At 38.0% G+C, this 17,607-nt stretch overlaps 1 protein-coding gene across 5 annotated transcripts in view; it reads left to right on the forward strand.

Moving 5' to 3' along the window:
* Positions 1-17,607, forward strand: part of LOC137243701 (D(2)-like dopamine receptor) — a 566,273-nt gene that overhangs the window by 312,521 nt on the left and 236,145 nt on the right. For 3 of the 5 annotated variants that reach the window (XM_067771671.1, XM_067771670.1, XM_067771672.1), the window contains one exon: positions 10,666-10,737. The exons of 1 other annotated variant lie outside the window; for it this stretch is intronic. In XM_067771671.1, the coding sequence (XP_067627772.1) occupies positions 10,711-10,737 (27 nt within the window). In that variant the 5' untranslated portion in view covers positions 10,666-10,710. Of the gene's footprint in view, positions 1-10,664; positions 10,738-17,607 lie in introns of those variants that run through there. One more of the 5 variants, XM_067771675.1, reaches the window with a different exon arrangement.

Below are 17,607 nucleotides of genomic sequence, written 5' to 3' on the forward strand. Positions count from 1 at the left end.
TACAAAAAAAGAACGAAATCCGACTATGACCACGCCCACTTTTTCGATATCGAAAATTACGAAAAATGAAAAAAATGCCATAATTCTATACCAAATACGAAAAAAGGGATGAAACATGGTAAGGTAATTGGATTGTTTTATTGAAGCGAAATATAACTTTAGAAAAAACTTTATAAAATGGTTGTGACACCACCTACCATATTAAGTAGAAGAAAATGAAAAAGTTCTGCAGGGCGAAATAAAAAACCCTTAAAATCTTGGCAGGTATTACATATATAAATAACTTAGCCGTATCCAACAGTTGATGTTCTGGGTCACCCTGGTCCACATTTTGGTCGTTATCTGGAAAACGCCTTCACATATACAACTACAACCACTCCCTTTTAAAAATCTCATTAATACCTTTAATTTGATACCCATATCGTACAAAACCATTCTAGAGTCACCCCTGGTCCGCCTTTATGGCGATACCTCGAAAAGGCGTCCACCTATAGAACTAAGGCCCAATCCCTTTTAAAGTACTCATAAACTCCTTTCGTTTGATACCCATATTGCACAAAGGAATTCTAGAGTCACCCCTGGTCCACCTTTATTGCGATACCTCGAAAATGCGTCCACCTATAGAACTAAGGCCCACTCCCTTTTAAAATACTCATTAACTCCTTTCGTTTGATACCCATATTGCACAAAGGAATTCTAGAGTCACCCCTGGCCCACCTTTATGGCGATATTTCGAAACGGCGTCCACCTATAGAACTAAGGCCCACTCCCTTTTAAAAATACTCATTAACACCTTCCATTTGATACCCATATCGTACTAACAAAGTCTAGAGTCACCCCTGGTCCACCTTTATTGCGATACCTCGAAAAGGCGTCCACCTATAGAACTAAGACCCACTCCCTTTTAAAATACTCATTAACACCTTTCATTTGATATCCATATCGTACAAACAATTTCTAGAGTCACCCCTGGTCCACCTTTATGGCGATATCTCGAAAAGGCGTCCACCCATAGAACTAAGGCCTACTCCCTTTTAAAATACTCATTAACACCTTTCATTTGATACCAATATCGTACAAACATATTCTAAAGTCACCCCTGGTCCACCTTTATGGCGATATTTCGAAACGGCGTCCACCTATGGAACTAAGGCCCACTCCCTTTTAAAATACCCATTAACACCTTTAATTTGATACCAATATCGTACAAACATATTCTAAAGTCACCCCTGGTCCACCTTTATGGCGATATTTCGAAGCGGCGTCCACCTATAGAACTAAGGCCCACTCCCTTTTAAAAATACTCATTAACACCTTCCATTTGATACCCATATCGTACTAACAAAGTCTAGAGTCACCCCTGGTCCACCTTTATTGCGATACCTCGAAAAGGCGTCCACCTATAGAATTAAGGCCCACTCCCTTTTAAAATACTCATTAACTCCTTTCGTTTGATACCCATATTGCACAAACGAATTCTAGAGTCACCCCTGGCCCACCTTTATGACGATACCTCGAAACGGGGTCCACCTAGGGAACTAAGGATTACTTCCTTTTAAAATACTTATTAACACCTTTCTTTTGATACCCATATTGTACAAACAAATTATAGAGTCACCCGTGGTCCACCTTTATGGCGATATCTCGAAAAGGCGACCACCTATACAACAACCACCACTCCCTTTTAAAACCCTCATTAATACCTTCCATTTGATACCCATATCGTACTAACAAAGTCTAGAGTCACCCCTGGTCCACCTTTATTGCGATACCTCGAAAAGGCGTCCACCTATAGAACTAAGGCCCACTCCCTTTTAAAAATACTCATTAACACCTTCCATTTGATACCCATATCGTACTAACAAAGTCTAGAGTCACCCTTGGTCCACCTTTATTGCGATACCTCGAAAAGGCGTCCACCTATAGAATTAAGGCCCACTCCCTTTTAAAATACTCATTAACTCCTTTCGTTTGATACCCATATTGCACAAACGAATTCTAGAGTCACCCCTGGCCCACCTTTATGACGATACCTCGAAACGGGGTCCACCTAGGGAACTAAGGATTACTTCCTTTTAAAATACTTATTAACACCTTTCTTTTGATACCCATATTGTACAAACAAATTATAGAGTCACCCGTGGTCCACCTTTATGGCGATATCTCGAAAAGGCGACCACCTATACAACAACCACCACTCCCTTTTAAAACCCTCATTAATACCTTCCATTTGATACCCATATCGTACTAACAAAGTCTAGAGTCACCCCTGGTCCACCTTTATTGCGATACCTCGAAAAGGCGTCCACCTATAGAACTAAGGCCCACTCCCTTTTAAAAATACTCATTAACACCTTCCATTTGATACCCATATCGTACTAACAAAGTCTAGAGTCACCCCTGGTCCACCTTTATTGCGATACCTCGAAAAGGCGTCCACCTATAGAACTAAGACCCACTCCCTTTTAAAATACTCATTAACACCTTTCATTTGATATCCATATCGTACAAACAATTTCTAGAGTCACCCCTGGTCCACCTTTATGGCGATATCTCGAAAAGGCGTCCACCCATAGAACTAAGGCCTACTCCCTTTTAAAATACTCATTAACACCTTTCATTTGATACCAATATCGTACAAACATATTCTAAAGTCACCCCTGGTCCACCTTTATGGCGATATTTCGAAACGGCGTCCACCTATGGAACTAAGGCCCACTCCCTTTTAAAATACCCATTAACACCTTTAATTTGATACCAATATCGTACAAACATATTCTAAAGTCACCCCTGGTCCACCTTTATGGCGATATTTCGAAGCGGCGTCCACCTATAGAACTAAGGCCCACTCCCTTTTAAAAATACTCATTAACACCTTCCATTTGATACCCATATCGTACAAACGCATTCTAGAGTCAACCCTGATCCACCTTTATGGCTATATCCCTAAATGGCGTCCACCTATAGAACTATGGTCCACTCCCTCATAAAATACTCTTTAATGCCTTTCATTTGATACGCATGTCATACAAACACATTCCAGGGTTTCCCTCGGTTCATTTTCCTACATGGTTATTTTCCCTTATGTTGTCACCATAGCTCTCAACTGAGTATGTAATGTTCGGTTACACCCGAACTTAACCTTCCTTACTTGTTCGTATTTGGTATAGAATCATGGAATTTTTTTAATTTTTCGTAATTTTCGATATCGAAATAGTGGACGTGGTCATAGTCGGGTTTCGGCCATTTTTTATACCAAGATAAAGTGAGTTCAGATAAGTACGTGAACTGAGTTTAGTAAAGATATAACGATTTTTGCTCGAGTTAACGTGTTAACGGCCGAGCGGAAGGACAGACGGTCGACTGTGTATAAAAACTGGGCGTGACTTCAACCGATTTCGCCCTTTTTCACAGAAAACAGTTATCGTCCTAGGATCTAAGCCCCTACGAAATTTCACAAGGATTGGTAAATTTTTTTTCGACTTATGGCATTAAAAGCATCCTATACAAATTAAATGAAAAAGGGCGGAGCCACGCCCATTTTGAAATTTTCTTTTATTTTTCTATTTTGTTGCACCATATCATTACTGGAGTTGAATGTTGACATAATTTACTTATATACTGTTAAGAAATTTAATTTTTTGTTAAAATTTGACTTAAACAATTTTTTTAAGTGGGCTTGGTTGTTCTCCGATTTTCAAATTTTTATTAAGCATACATATAGTAATAGGAGTAACGCTCCTGCCAAATTTCATCATGATATCTTCAACGACTGCCAAATTACAGCTTGCAAAACTTTTAAATTACGTTCTTTTAAAAGTGGGCGTTGCCACGTCCATTGTCCAAAATTTTACTCATTTTTTATTCTGCGTTATAAGTTTAACTCACCTACCAAGTTTCATCGCTTTATCCGTCTTTGGTAATGAATTATCGCACTTTTCGGTTTTTCGAAATTTTCGATATCGAAAAATTGGGCGTGGTTATAGTCCGATATCATTGATTTTAAATCGCGATCTGAGATGAGTGCCCAGGAACCTGCGTACCAAATTTCATCAAGATACCTCGAAACTTACTCAAGTTATCGTGTTAAAGGGCGGACGGATGGACGGACATAACTCAATCAAATTTTTTTCGATACTGATGATTTTGATATATGGAAGTCTATATCTATCTCGATTCCTTTATAACTGCATAACCAACCGTTATCCAATCAAAGTTAATATAATCTGTGAGCTATGCTCAACTGAGTATAAAAATGAGGCAAAAAATTTTAGAACAAAATGCATAGATCTTAAAGCAACTTACTTCTTTTGTCGTGTTTGTCAGAATCGTCTTTATCCGTTTCAAACGTGGGAAAGTGCGAACCCTGGTTGATTTCGATACTGCTAAAGTAGCTAATATCCTCAGCATTACTTTGGTATTCGGAAAATTTTCTTCGGGACAATGACCGAGCATCCAAATGTTTTCCAGGTTTGATATCGCCTCTACGAAGGAAATATATGTTCCCCACTTCTAATCCGGCAAAAACAGCAGGTAACCCCGCAGCGAGAAATTCCTGATAAAACTCCACTGTATTGATGAATTTATCAGCAACTTTTTCAATTTCATTCAAAACATGCTTAAAAGGAGCCGAAAATCCTTCTAGTATATTTCTAAGTGAATCTTTCTCCAAGGTCCATGATGTACGAATCTAGGAAAGGATTGAACACTGCTACACGGAAATTATCGTTTGTACTTTGAACTTCAGGCAACGACGCAGGGCAACGAAAGTTGCAATATTAACATTGATAATATGTAAATATATTAAAAGTTCAAAATCTTGCGTCTTTTTCCGAGATTGTCATTTCATTTAGAGTTTCGTAAACCAACGGAAATAATTCATAAAAATCGTTGACGGTCTCATATTTCGAAACCCATAGATCAATCAATCTTTTCAAAGATTTCGTTCGTAGAGTTTCGTCAGATTCTTCACTCATGTTTTCCAAAGGGCTGTTTCTAAAGGACATTTAGTTTCTGGATGTCACAGTTGCGCAGAAATCTGATTCGCTGCTAGTGATTTCCATTGTAAAAGGAGTGCCAACCTCCATAGTCAGCAGCAGAAACTTCTATCACGGTAAATGAAGACGAGCGCTTCGTAAACACCTACATCGGCACTTAACGCAATACCCAATCTATGCTCGGTTGACCAAAGAATTTCTTTTCGTTAAAAGTTTCTATTGTAAGCATATACTGGCGGTTGTTGTTGTAGATGTAGCAGTGCTTCGCCTCATCCAATAGTTGCGACCACTCACAAATTGTCATCAAAATCCTCCAACGGAAGTCCAAGTAAACGAACAGTTTCAATAGGGGTGAACCATAGGGAAGTTGGAGTTTGAGGCGTAGGTTCCATATTATAATTGAAAATATGGTTGTTGTCATGTGGGGAAATGGTTTAATGTTGGGGTTAATTCTGTACAAGTAAGATTTTAAGGTGTTACAGTATCCAGAACGAAGTTGGGCCAGGGTAACTCGTGTATCTCTGGGGTTCACCGGGAGCGTCCTTGCAAAGACGTTTATCGATTTTTCTTTATGCTCGTCTGGATCAAACGTCTATCTTGGCAGGTGCCGTATCGCTTCATAGTGCTTATGAAAATGTTCTCTTAATCCTCTTGGCGGAGGGGTTAGATCAAGTAGTTGTTTGCTAGCGTGTCCCGGTTTGAGACAACAAAGCAAAAACTGTCTGTTTAGCATTTCGTTATGCTCTTTAATGTTGAGCTCTTTAGCCTCACTATGTAGATAAGGTTGAGAAGTCATAAAGAGACATCTTGTGGCACTTCTGAGTGCAGCATTTTGACAGGCCTGCAGCTGTTCAAGTATGTATTTTAAGACCAGGCGACCGTACTGGTGACGCGTAGTACATAATTGGCCGGCCAATTGCTTTGTTCGTGTAACGTTTCTTTATCTTTTCCCCCTAGTGCTGCAAGCAATTGACCTGAGGATTTTGTTACGGCTTTGCACTTTAAATACAACTTCGGTGGCATGCGTATTGTAGGTGAGATTATTATCGAACGTTACCCCCAAGATCTTTGTGAGACTGACAGTTGGAAGCGCAAAACCATCGACGTCAAAGTTCAGCATTTGCGTTATCTGCTCCTTCCACATCGTAAACAGAGGAGCCGTAGATTTGGACGGTGATAATGCCTGTTTGGGCGAGGTGAAGAAACAAAGAAGAATGCGGAGAGAGCTGTTTATTCTAGTAACTGGTTCATTTATTGAAGGGCCTGGTTTCGTTGCCATTACCGTGCAGTCGTCGGCATAGGAATCTACTTCTTCTGTTGAGGAAGGGAGCTTTTATATGTAGTAATTAATCAGAAGCGGTGATAGGACAACACGCTGTATAATTCTCCTAGGCTTTGAGGTTTAGTTTCTAAATTCAAGCAACGCTTGCCGACCATTCACATAATTTTGCAGACACAGAGGGTAAGGGGTAAAAGATGCCGTGATTGACTATATCAAAAGCTTCTGACAGGTCCACTGCCTGCTTTTGCCGGTGATGCTATCAGTGGATATCAATTAGCCAGACCTGAGTACCTCTATAGGTGTAACAGGGTTAGTTATCATATCTTTCGCTATAGAACATCGCCGATTTCTGATTCGCCTAATTTTTAATTCAACTAAATGGATAATATTCACAAATACAACTTGTTGCTGTTTCCAGTCTTAAGGTGTTCGAGAATTTTTATTAGTGTGAAAATTTATATATGCACATGTGTCAGAGGCTCGTCATCTTTAATTCAATGACACCAATAAAATTCAAATTTACAACTCATAAAAAACATTTATGTCCTTAACTTCAACAGTAACATGCCTTTGAAGGTTTTTTTTTTTTTTGTACTCTTCTTTTTCAATTCTGCTTCAAACGGCAAAAGCTTTGTTTATCCTTTTAGAACAGACGAAATCAAAAGCATGCAAAGCATAAACACGTAGCTCGCCGCAAAAAAAAATCGCATAAATACTTACGCCCCTTTTAAGAATACTAGCACATATAAGCATTTGGCATACAAAATTTTCTTCGCTATCGCCTTGCTGACATTCGCATGCCAGCACGTTCATTTGTTAAACCCAAAATCGACGTCAATGTCAAAGCCAAATCAAGTCAATCGCCTAAAATCCTTTAAAGCCTTGTGTGTGGATTTTAAAATTATTAAAATACCATGAAAGGTGAACTAAAAGGTAAAGAAAAGAAAATGCGAAAATGAGCAAAAAAAAAACGAGCAATATCGATTGTTGTTGTTTGATTTTCTGATACAAATTTGCATAAGTGTAAAAAGGCTTATCAACTTATTGCGAGATATTTGAGAATCAATTTTAGTGACAAGGTAGTATTTGAGTAGTTCATATTTTACCCCGCAAAATATTTATTAGTGTGGTTGCACCTGGAATGCCCCTCCGCTTAACGGGATTGGTGCAGATGCCCGGCTGATTGATGTCCTCATCAAAGCAAAATCCAACATCACCGCCTACCAAGAAATGCGATGGGTAAGTAATGGCAAGAAAGCTGTAAACCAATGTAACATTTACTGGAAGACCCATGCAAATAGGCGGAGTTTCGGCGTGGGATTCATAGTGGGAAAGAGACATGCCTGCGGATGAACGTCTCGGTACTATTCGAATAAAAGCGCAATTTTTAAACATACAATTAATCTGCTTCTATGCACCGACAGATAAAAAGACGAGGAGTTGTAGGATGCTTTCTGTGAAGACATAGAATCCACATACGAGTGCTGGCTCTTCCACGATATAAAAGGCATGCTTGTCGTCTTCAACGCCAGGGTGATCAAAAAAAAAAAAAAATCGAGCTACCAGGCTCTACCCTGATCGAAATACACACAATCAGATCGACCACGTTGTGATAGACGGACATCACGCCTACAGTGTTTTAGATGTGCGCACGACCTGAGAACCTTACATGGACGCGGACAATTATCTCGTCGCATCAAAAATACGCGCCCACCTCTGCGTTGCTAAAACCAATTAAAAATAATACTAGGAAAGCTAGATGTCGAAAGACTGCAAGCCGGCGACCTTTTAACCGTTATCTAGAGAGTATTTAGATTAGGGAAGGAACTGTCCTCTGTTCTCCTAAATGGAGACATAAATGTACCGCACAGAATGCCGAACCTGATCCCGCAATCGATGATCATTGAATTCATGTCTCCCACCCGATTATGACAAAGTCGGAATAGCAATAATCTGATTAAAAACCAACACAACTGCAGGCACTGATGAGTGGTCTACGGAGCTATTCAAATACGGCGGCGAGAAGTTCGCAAGGTGTATGCATCAGCTTCTTTGCAAAATATGTTCGCACGAGTGCATGCCCGACGATTGGAATCTAAGTGGGGATCCTGTAAACTGCGGCGACTATCAGCCTTATTAATATCGCATTTATGGTGCTATCAAGTGTATTGTGCGAAAGACTGAAGTCCACCGTGAATTGGCTGTCGGTCACCAGATGATTCAGTGCGCGAGCATTAAAACATGCTCATCTAGCGCTGTAGGTAGGAGCGCGGTCACAAAAACATGTATAACTTTTGACCTAATGCAAAATAATGACTTTTTTTAACCAAACATTTTTTAAAGGATTGTAGGATTGAATGATATATGTTAAAATTTTCTCGCAGGCGGAGAAGTTTTATTAATTTTTAATTATTTAAAACAAACAGGATTTTTTAGCAAAATAATAATTTGTTATAAAAATCAAATTTTATGGCAAAGTGTTACGAAGTGGTTTAGAACCTCGAGCTGTTCACACATCTAAAGCGATGTAGGCACGCCGTCGTAATGTCGACAGTTAACCCTTTAGAAGTGATTTAAAAATAACTACTTTTTATAATTAGTAATTATTTTAGGACATGTGCATTTTTTGAAACCTTGGGCATTCTAGAAGTGGTAGCAATTGTAGAACTGCAAAAGTTTTTGAAAACTTGGAAATTTTGGAATTAGCTACTTTTTTAGAACAGTTAAGTTTCTAGAAACTTCAGTTTTATGGAGGTAGCTAGTTTTTTGGAACTGGTAAACTTTTAGAAAAGTACGACTTTTTAGAAGTTATAAATATCTATTTTATGACCGGTGAAATTTTTAAGACCTTGGACTATTAGGACTTGTAAATTGTTTGATATACATATGTATGTAACAGTTTACACATTTTTTTTTTCGAAATTTGACTGTATAGAACTAATAACTGTTTTAGAACTAGAAGCTTTATTTAAACTGTGAAACATCTGAGAACTGTTAATTTTTTAGAAAACGTCGATTTTAAAAACTTCGACTTTTTAGAACTAATAACTATTATATTAAATTATATTATTAGAACTGGAAACTTGTTTTTGACTGCAGACTTTTAAGACGAAGCACCTATTTTAGAACTGGAAAGTTTTTGGAGACCTTAGATTTTTTAGAACTGGTAGCTATTTGAGAGCTGGTAAGTTTCATAAAAACTAGAGAAGAGGGAACTGTTTTATAACTTCGTAAAGTGTTTTAGAACTTGTAAATTTTTCTATAGCGTTGAATTTTTTAGAACTGGTAACTTGATTGAAAACGCCGATTTAAGCAATCCGGTTACTTATTTGAAAGTGGTAAAGTTTTTGATAACTTTTTCTTTTTAGAACTAATAGCTATGTTAGAACTGGTAAAAGTTGTGAGAACTTTGATAGCTTTTTTAAAAACTAGGGCTTTTTGAACCGGTAAGCTTTTTGAAAAATTTTAACTAAAAACAAATTCAACTAAGTCGCTGTTGTACAAGTCCAAACTTATCTGCTTAGAAGGCAGTACTACTCTAGCGAGCAAGTGTTACGTTGAAGTGCTACTCTAAAGTATGCGATATGAGCATAATACAACAAGTAAAGGTCCAAAGGATTTGCTAGTTGGGTCACGTTATGTCTTGGTTCATGCATATTTACATCCATCCACTTACCCTTTAGTGGGACCTGCACTTATATGAGAGATACAAGTGGAAGAAGACTTGATGTTTCTTCGTTTTCCTCATCTGGGGTTAGTTATCGCAAAACAGAGCATTTATGGCATGATATTTTGCACGACCTCCAAAATCAGCCAAGTTAAGCGCACGCTTATTACGCTGAAGGAAGTAGTGATGCCCCAGATGTAAAAGGCGACTAAAATTCCAAAAGGATTCAAGCGGTTGCCAGCGCAATTTATAGCTCCTCCAATCCCATTGTCAAGCTCACATACCCGTACCGAGTCCTGTTTCTTTAGCAAACGGGGTTCTGGCGACCCCAGTTCCTCATGGATAAAATAACAACAACAACAAGGAGGAAATGATGGTGTTATATCATTGTCATATAATCAACTCAAACTACGCATTGTTAAGGGAAACTTTTTAGTTGGTAATGAAATTAAATATAAAATTCTGAAGATAACCCAAATATATCGGCACCAGCATGACCTATTGAAGGAATCACTGTCTATCTAAATAACATAAAAGAATATTGAAAAGTGTTACAAAATTCGGATGTTTGAAAGCAAATTTGTGCGAAAACCTCGACATTTTCATCTCCTTTAAGCCCAACTCAGTGTTTTGGAACTAATTAATTTATATATTTATTATTATATTTCAAAAAAATGTTATTACCCATTACAATGCTTTGTTCTTTTTTATATTTACAGCGCCGAATAAATATTTGATCTACTGTCTCAGATTTTGAGCCGGGGATGTATTTTACAACAACAAATTTCAAGGTATGTTAAGAAAACGAAATCAAGTTTACAAACGGTTAAAATCAAACTACCCCACAACATAAAAAAATATTGGTTTATAAATTTGACTAGACTTCTATTTAGACTAGAGCCTCTATTCAGACTAAGCCCAAGCTCGGAAGGGTAATCCTACAAGAAAAATTAAACACAAAATATATAGGAGTTATACCAGATAGAAAGTTGTCTAGGAAACTCCATATGGAAGAGGGAGCGAGAAAGTCTCCGCGACACTGTATGCATGCAAGAGGTTGCTAGAATGCACGTGGGGCCTATCACTTAAACTCTCTCATTTCGTACTTATGGTAATTGTGAAAACCATACTTTACTACGGGATTCTTGTTTGGTGGACAGCCACACAAAAAATAGGTATACCAAAAACCTTGAAGGGGTATACAGGGTATCAATGACAAGTATAACGTGAGGTCTAAAAACTACCCCACCAGCAGCACTACACGCCATCATACACATCCCACCTACAGACTTAATGGCTGAAGAATTAGTGTCAGCAACTGCAACAGGGCTTAAGGCCTTGGTACAGCTTGAGTATATGCTTGAAAGCAGGACGTATGGCTATATCAGTATAGGGTCCCGTGCTTGAGCTTAGAAAGGAATCTGGGGCCACAGTTGAGAAGGAGTGTTGGAGTCAGGGTATCGAAATGGCAGAACATACTATACACGCGTATAGCCATGGTTCTAAATTTATGGACGGGATCGCGTCGGCTGTTTACTGTTTCGATACTGAAATAAGAAGATCGTAGAGGCTGCCAGATTACCCCAACCCCTTTCAGGCGGAAATCACAGCTGTGAAGAAAGCACCAAAAATTCTGGAAGAAGGGTGCTTAAGCTGCATTCGCGTCAATTTATGTATTAATAGCCTCATACATCTCTTCATCAAGAACTGTCCTGGAAAGCAAAAGAGGATTGGAAAAACTTCGCTCAGGTCGGACCATAGATCGCACCTGGGCGTAAAGCGAAGGACGAAAAGGTGATGATCGTGTGTTAGCAAATTATGGTGCAGGACTCGCTGAATCGACAGCAGATGTCCTTGTCCATTTGGGAGAAATAAAAGGAAACAGGAGGCATATTTAATCCACCAAGTAGGAAAGGAGTGCATAGAAGCACGGGGTTGCAAAATTTCTAAGATCGTGTACAAACCTTACGTTATAAGACTTACATAGAAACCCTTGTCTCTGAAGAGAGAATACTTATGGCTCACGATGGGTATACTAACTGGACACTGAATTCTGGCGTCACATGCTTATAAGTTATACCTCGTCGGTAACAACAGATGTAGAAAACGCGAGCTGCAGGATAAAACGGTTGAATATGTTCTGTGTTCATGTCCTACGCTCGCCAAATTAAGGCTTCAGCTCTTAGGGTCGAAAGAGTTGCCATATCTCGAGGCAACAATTAAGAGAGGTACTAGAAAACGTCTAGTATTTGCAAAGAGGAGTATGTTATTCTTTAACATATGTTCGGTCGTCAAACAAATTTCGGTTACACTATAAACACATTCGGTCTATGTGATGTTTTACTTGTCCGGTTGGTTCAACCTAACCCAACCTTGGCTGTTTTGTTTGTTGTTCATAAAAACTTGCGTGGATTTGATTTGAAGAGTAATCGATTTGTAGGCGTAGTATTAATTTGCTACCGAAGAGCTATCGGTTTGAAATCAACAATATCAAAAACAGTTTATCAGGGCAAAAATACATCGCACAGTCCTCGATAATAAGCCAATGAGAACCAATAACCGATAATTCGATGATAGTGTCGCATTCGATAACAAACGAATAACCCGTCGATGTCGGTTTTTACCGCTAATGAGGTAGTGATGTTTTTCTTCTCAAAAAGTCCAAATACTTCCGATAAATGTCCAGTAGATCTAATAATCCCGAAATAAATGCGAAGAGTTCAAAAGAAAGAGAAAAGAGACACACATACATGTACACAGCATAAGAGCTCAGATCTTATTACGCGTGCATGTAAACAAACGCGAAAAGTTCAGAAGTTCTTTATCACACATATACACGCATAGAATTAGCAGACAAACGTAAATAAGAGAAAAAAAATATGAAATATATAATTGCTGTTCGAGAAGGCTGTTAGCGAAAAGTCTAGACCAAATGATATAAAGGGCGAACGAGTTGACTGAGAGTATAATATCAGCGCAAGCTAAGATAAATTTTGATTTAAACACGCTGTAAGCGCAGTACGCGATTGTATTAATTGTGAAGTTCTACTACCATAGTAGTGTGTAAATAAAGAATATTTTGTAGAAAAATAAAGTTTTCCATAATCGTCTTATTCAGCTAATATAGAACACGTTCAGAAAAAAATCTTTAATTTAGGAAACGTCCCAAACGATAAAATATCAGTAAATTATTTGATATCAATAGATACCAATTTAAAGTAACTAACTTTAAATTCTCTTGTGCAAGCAGCAGTTCAAAATAAAGCTACATATGGCGAATGAACAAAATTTGATTGCAACAAATTCAAGCCGAAATTACTCATTAAAAGTGCATTATCCTTTTGATATTGTATTCTGGTTAATGCTTTGGCAATTGCCCAATTCGCTGATCACTTGGCTACAATACAAAAGTGAAAGCATCTAAACACATTTAAGCGACTCTGAACAGCAGGCATAAAGTAATCAAAAGCGTAACCAAATACAAAATCAAACTACAAAGTGCGCTATTTGCTAAAGTGGAGTGCATAATTCAAAATGCTACAACAACGGCAAACATGCTACTATTACAACAAGAGGTACAAATTAAAATACCACATGAATTCGAGCTGTTAAGGGTAGTTGCTATATAGAGATTACCAAATGTGGTAATTTGAACTTTTAAACGAATTGCTGCGGCAGGCCATAGAACTGAACCTGCAGCGAAGTCAGTTATTAGTGATATGAATTTTTATACTCAGCTCACAGAGTATATTAATTTTGTTCGCATAACGGTACCCCGTAATGGCATAAACTAATCGAGATAGATAAAGACTTCTATATATCAAAATGATCTGGGCGAAGAAATAAATTCATTTAGCCATGTCCGTCCGCCCGTCCGTACATCTGTCTGTCCGTGAACAGGATAACTTGAACAAATTTTGAGGTATCGTAAGGAAATTTATGTGTATGTAAGTATTTGTATGTAACTTCCTGGGCACTCATCTCAGATCGCTATTTAAAATGAACGAAATCGGACTATAACCACGCCAACTTTTTCGATATCGAAAATTTCTAAAAATTCAAAAAGTGCGATAATTCATTACCAAAGACGGATAAAGCGATAAAACTTGGAAGGTGGGTTGAACTTATGACGTAGAATTGAAAATTAGTAAAGTTTTGGACAATGGGCGTGGCACCGCCCACTTTTGAAAGAAGGTAATTTGAAAGTTTTGCAAGCCGTAATTTGACAGTCGTTGAAGATAACATGATGAAATTTGGCAGGAACGTTACTCATATTACTATTTGCGTGCTAAATAAAAATTAGCGATTACAGTCCGATTTCGTTCATTTTAAATAAAAGCCTCTTGTTACTAGATTATAACTTTAGCCTGTAAAATACAAATATATGTAATTTTTTCTTATATGTTTTTTATGTTTTTTATAAAAAAAAAAAAAACAGTAAAATTAAAATAATTCGGCGCCAGTATATTTAAGCTGGCACAACACACTTGTTAGTATGTACTAAAATAATTTAAATGTAAACTAGTGTACTTAACGCAGTTGACAGCGTAGGAAGCAAATATGCATACATGTTAAGCTATCTTCTCATACAAAATGTATTTTTTTCGAGAAAACATTGTATTATTTTTAAAATACGCCATCAATAAAGAAAAAAACGCAATCTGAGATGAGTTCCCAGGAACCTACATACCAAATTTCATCAAGATACCTCAAAATTTACTCAAGTTAACGTGTTTACGGACGGACGGACATGGCTAAATATATTTCTTTTTTCGCCCAGATCATTTTGATATATAGAAGTCTATATCTATCTCGATTAGTTTATGCCGTTACGGGGTACCGTTATGCGAACAAAGTTAACATACTCGGTGAGCTCTGCTCAGCTGAGTATAAAAATAAATGTAAGGCGCGTACGTAAGGCACATACAAAGTTTACAGTTATATAAATGAATACCATTCTTATAGCTCTAGAATTCGTGATTTGTCAAAAAAAACCCTTGCTTAATATTCGCATTTCTCCAAAAGCCAAATAAACAGAGAAGAGAATAAAACAGGTAAGGAAATCTAAGTTCGGATCAAACCGAACTTTACATACCCAGCTGTACACTTTAAATGCTGTTATTGTTTGTCTTGTGTTCTTAATAGTGCTACAAGGCTGAACAATAATACATATACATACATATGGTTCTATTCTGAACTAATTTTTATTCGATTTATGGCTCCCGAAACATAGAAAATTGCTTAGTTATTAAAGGGGCGGTGCAATGCCCATTTTTTATAATTTGAAGTTTTTCCTATTTATAGTAATAAATTCACTTGGGAAATGAAATACCATTGATATAAAGCTCTCTTTTGCAAAGATATTGCTTATTTTAAAATATTTTATATAAACTTAGGCGTGGTCATTAACCGATTTCTTTAATTTTTCTCCAAAGCATTCCTTATGGTAAACCACTCCTCCTTCTTTTCTTAACATAGGTTTAACGATTTTTGATTTATGATTAATAATATTTGCAAAATTGATTTTATCACAAGTGAGCGGTGCCACGCCCATTTTAAAAAATGTTTATCAAGAGTCTCAATATCAGTCCACACATCGAATTTCAACATTCTGGGTGTATTATTTACTAAATAATCAGGTTTTTCTGTTTTCCAAAATGTTATATATATAAAAAGTGGGCGTGGTTATCATCCGATTTCGATCATTTTCAATACCGACCTATTTTGGGTCTATATAAGCTCGTGTACCAAATTTGGTGACGATATCTCAATATTTACTCAAGTTATCTTGTTAAGGGACAAACGGTCGGACGGACGGACATGTGTCAATAAAATTTTTTTCGATACAGATGAGTTTGATATATCGAAGTCTATATCTATCTCACTTCCTTTATACCTGTACAACCAACCGTTATCCAATACAAGTACAAATAAATAAATAAATGTAAGGCGTGATAACCTCCGAAGGGATATAAGGCCGAGCTTCTCTTCCAATTTGCGTCGTGCTCCTCTTGATTTTCCCTACAAATTGGCCGGACGGGACCTACATGTTTTACGCTGACTACGGACGGCATTTGCAAGGTAGATGAATTTTCACTGATAAGCTTTTCTGGGTCGAAATGCACTCGGAGTGTTTGCCAAAGTTTTCTAATAATTGAAAAAACCTTGTTTACGAATTTTTTATGTTGCTTTGCCTGGGCATCGAACCGAGGATCTTCGGCGTATTAGGCTAAGCAAGCTGCAGCAGCACACCACCAGCGTCCGCTATTAAACAATTTAAAAATTTTTTTTTTGTTGTATACTAAACGCTACGAAGTTCTTAACTACTGCTGTAAGGTTAAGTTGAACTGGTCGGACCTCATGGCATGAGCACCTCACCTAAACTGAATGAGTCCGAAGTGTTACCAGAAGTTTATTTAACAATCAATCTGACCAAACCCTTTCAAAAACCCCGAGCTATATTTTAAAATAAGTCCGTCGTCTCGGTAAACAGAAGAATTTTCTAGGACGTATGCCACTTGTTGCTTTTGGATCTTACATCCGCATCACTCCTTATAGCTGCAGTGGTAACGTGACAAGCGCTCCTGCCCTGCAAAATGTGTTGGATCATTCTCTCTTTCAATACGTTTGGTATTGTGTCTACAGTCCTCTCTTTATAATGTAGTGAGTAACTATAACCGGACTATTGCGCTCCTACTATATTTTTCGGTATGAATGAGGTTGTTATCCCGAATAGGAATTATTGGTCGAAGTACCAGCCGGACCTGAGCAACAGGATGTAGATATATACTGACGGCTCCAAACTGGATAAAAAGGTAGACAGCGGGGTCTTTGCATCTCAACTAGGGTGCAATCTATTCTTTAGCCTACCCGATCATTGCAGCGTCGTCATGCGGAGGTGGTTGCTATAAATCAGGCCGTTGATCACCTGAGAAGTGATGTTCACGGCTTAATAAAATTTGTATTCACTCTCGCAGCCAGGCTGCACTAAAAGCTCTTAGAGCGGTCACATGTAAGTCCATAACAATATTGAAGTGCCGTAAATATCTTGGCGAGATAGCTGAGCACACTTCCCTCAGTCTGGTAACACAACGGCTTGGGGGCTCCATATAATGATTACTACACGAGCTGCAAAGATGAAGAGGAGATAGAGACAGTCAAGTATTTTCTTTGGCGCAAGAGGAAGAAATCTCTGGGATCTCCCTTCTTTGACAATCTTTGTGATCTGGCTAAGTTGGAACCTCAGAAATTCCTGTAATTTGCTGAATCGACCAGTTCATTTCAGTAGGGAAGAGATCCAAGTGGTATCACAATGGAATGTTTTTGGGCCTAAGTGCGCTGATGCTCACCCCGGTGGCCACTCTAACCTAACCTAACCTAGTACCGTTACGAGTACCCAAAAACGACAGTTGATCTTAAGCCCACTGTGCGGCACAAACGCATGCATATTTAAATAAAATTACGCACAGGTGCATTTACAATCCCACACAGCTATGTGATTTCACTTTGTTATGTGGTCGCGTGTAATTGATCTAAATTTTTGCGTTTTTTTCAGTGGTTCACACAAGCTATTTACGTTGCTTTTAGGTACACAATTAAGTAGAGCATGTTAGATACAGACTCAGCAAATAAAAAGCTTATTATATTATTTTGCACGCATG

This window comes from Eurosta solidaginis, chromosome 3, assembly GCF_040869045.1.
Source record: "Eurosta solidaginis isolate ZX-2024a chromosome 3, ASM4086904v1, whole genome shotgun sequence".
Lineage (NCBI taxonomy): Eukaryota > Metazoa > Arthropoda > Insecta > Diptera > Tephritidae > Eurosta > Eurosta solidaginis.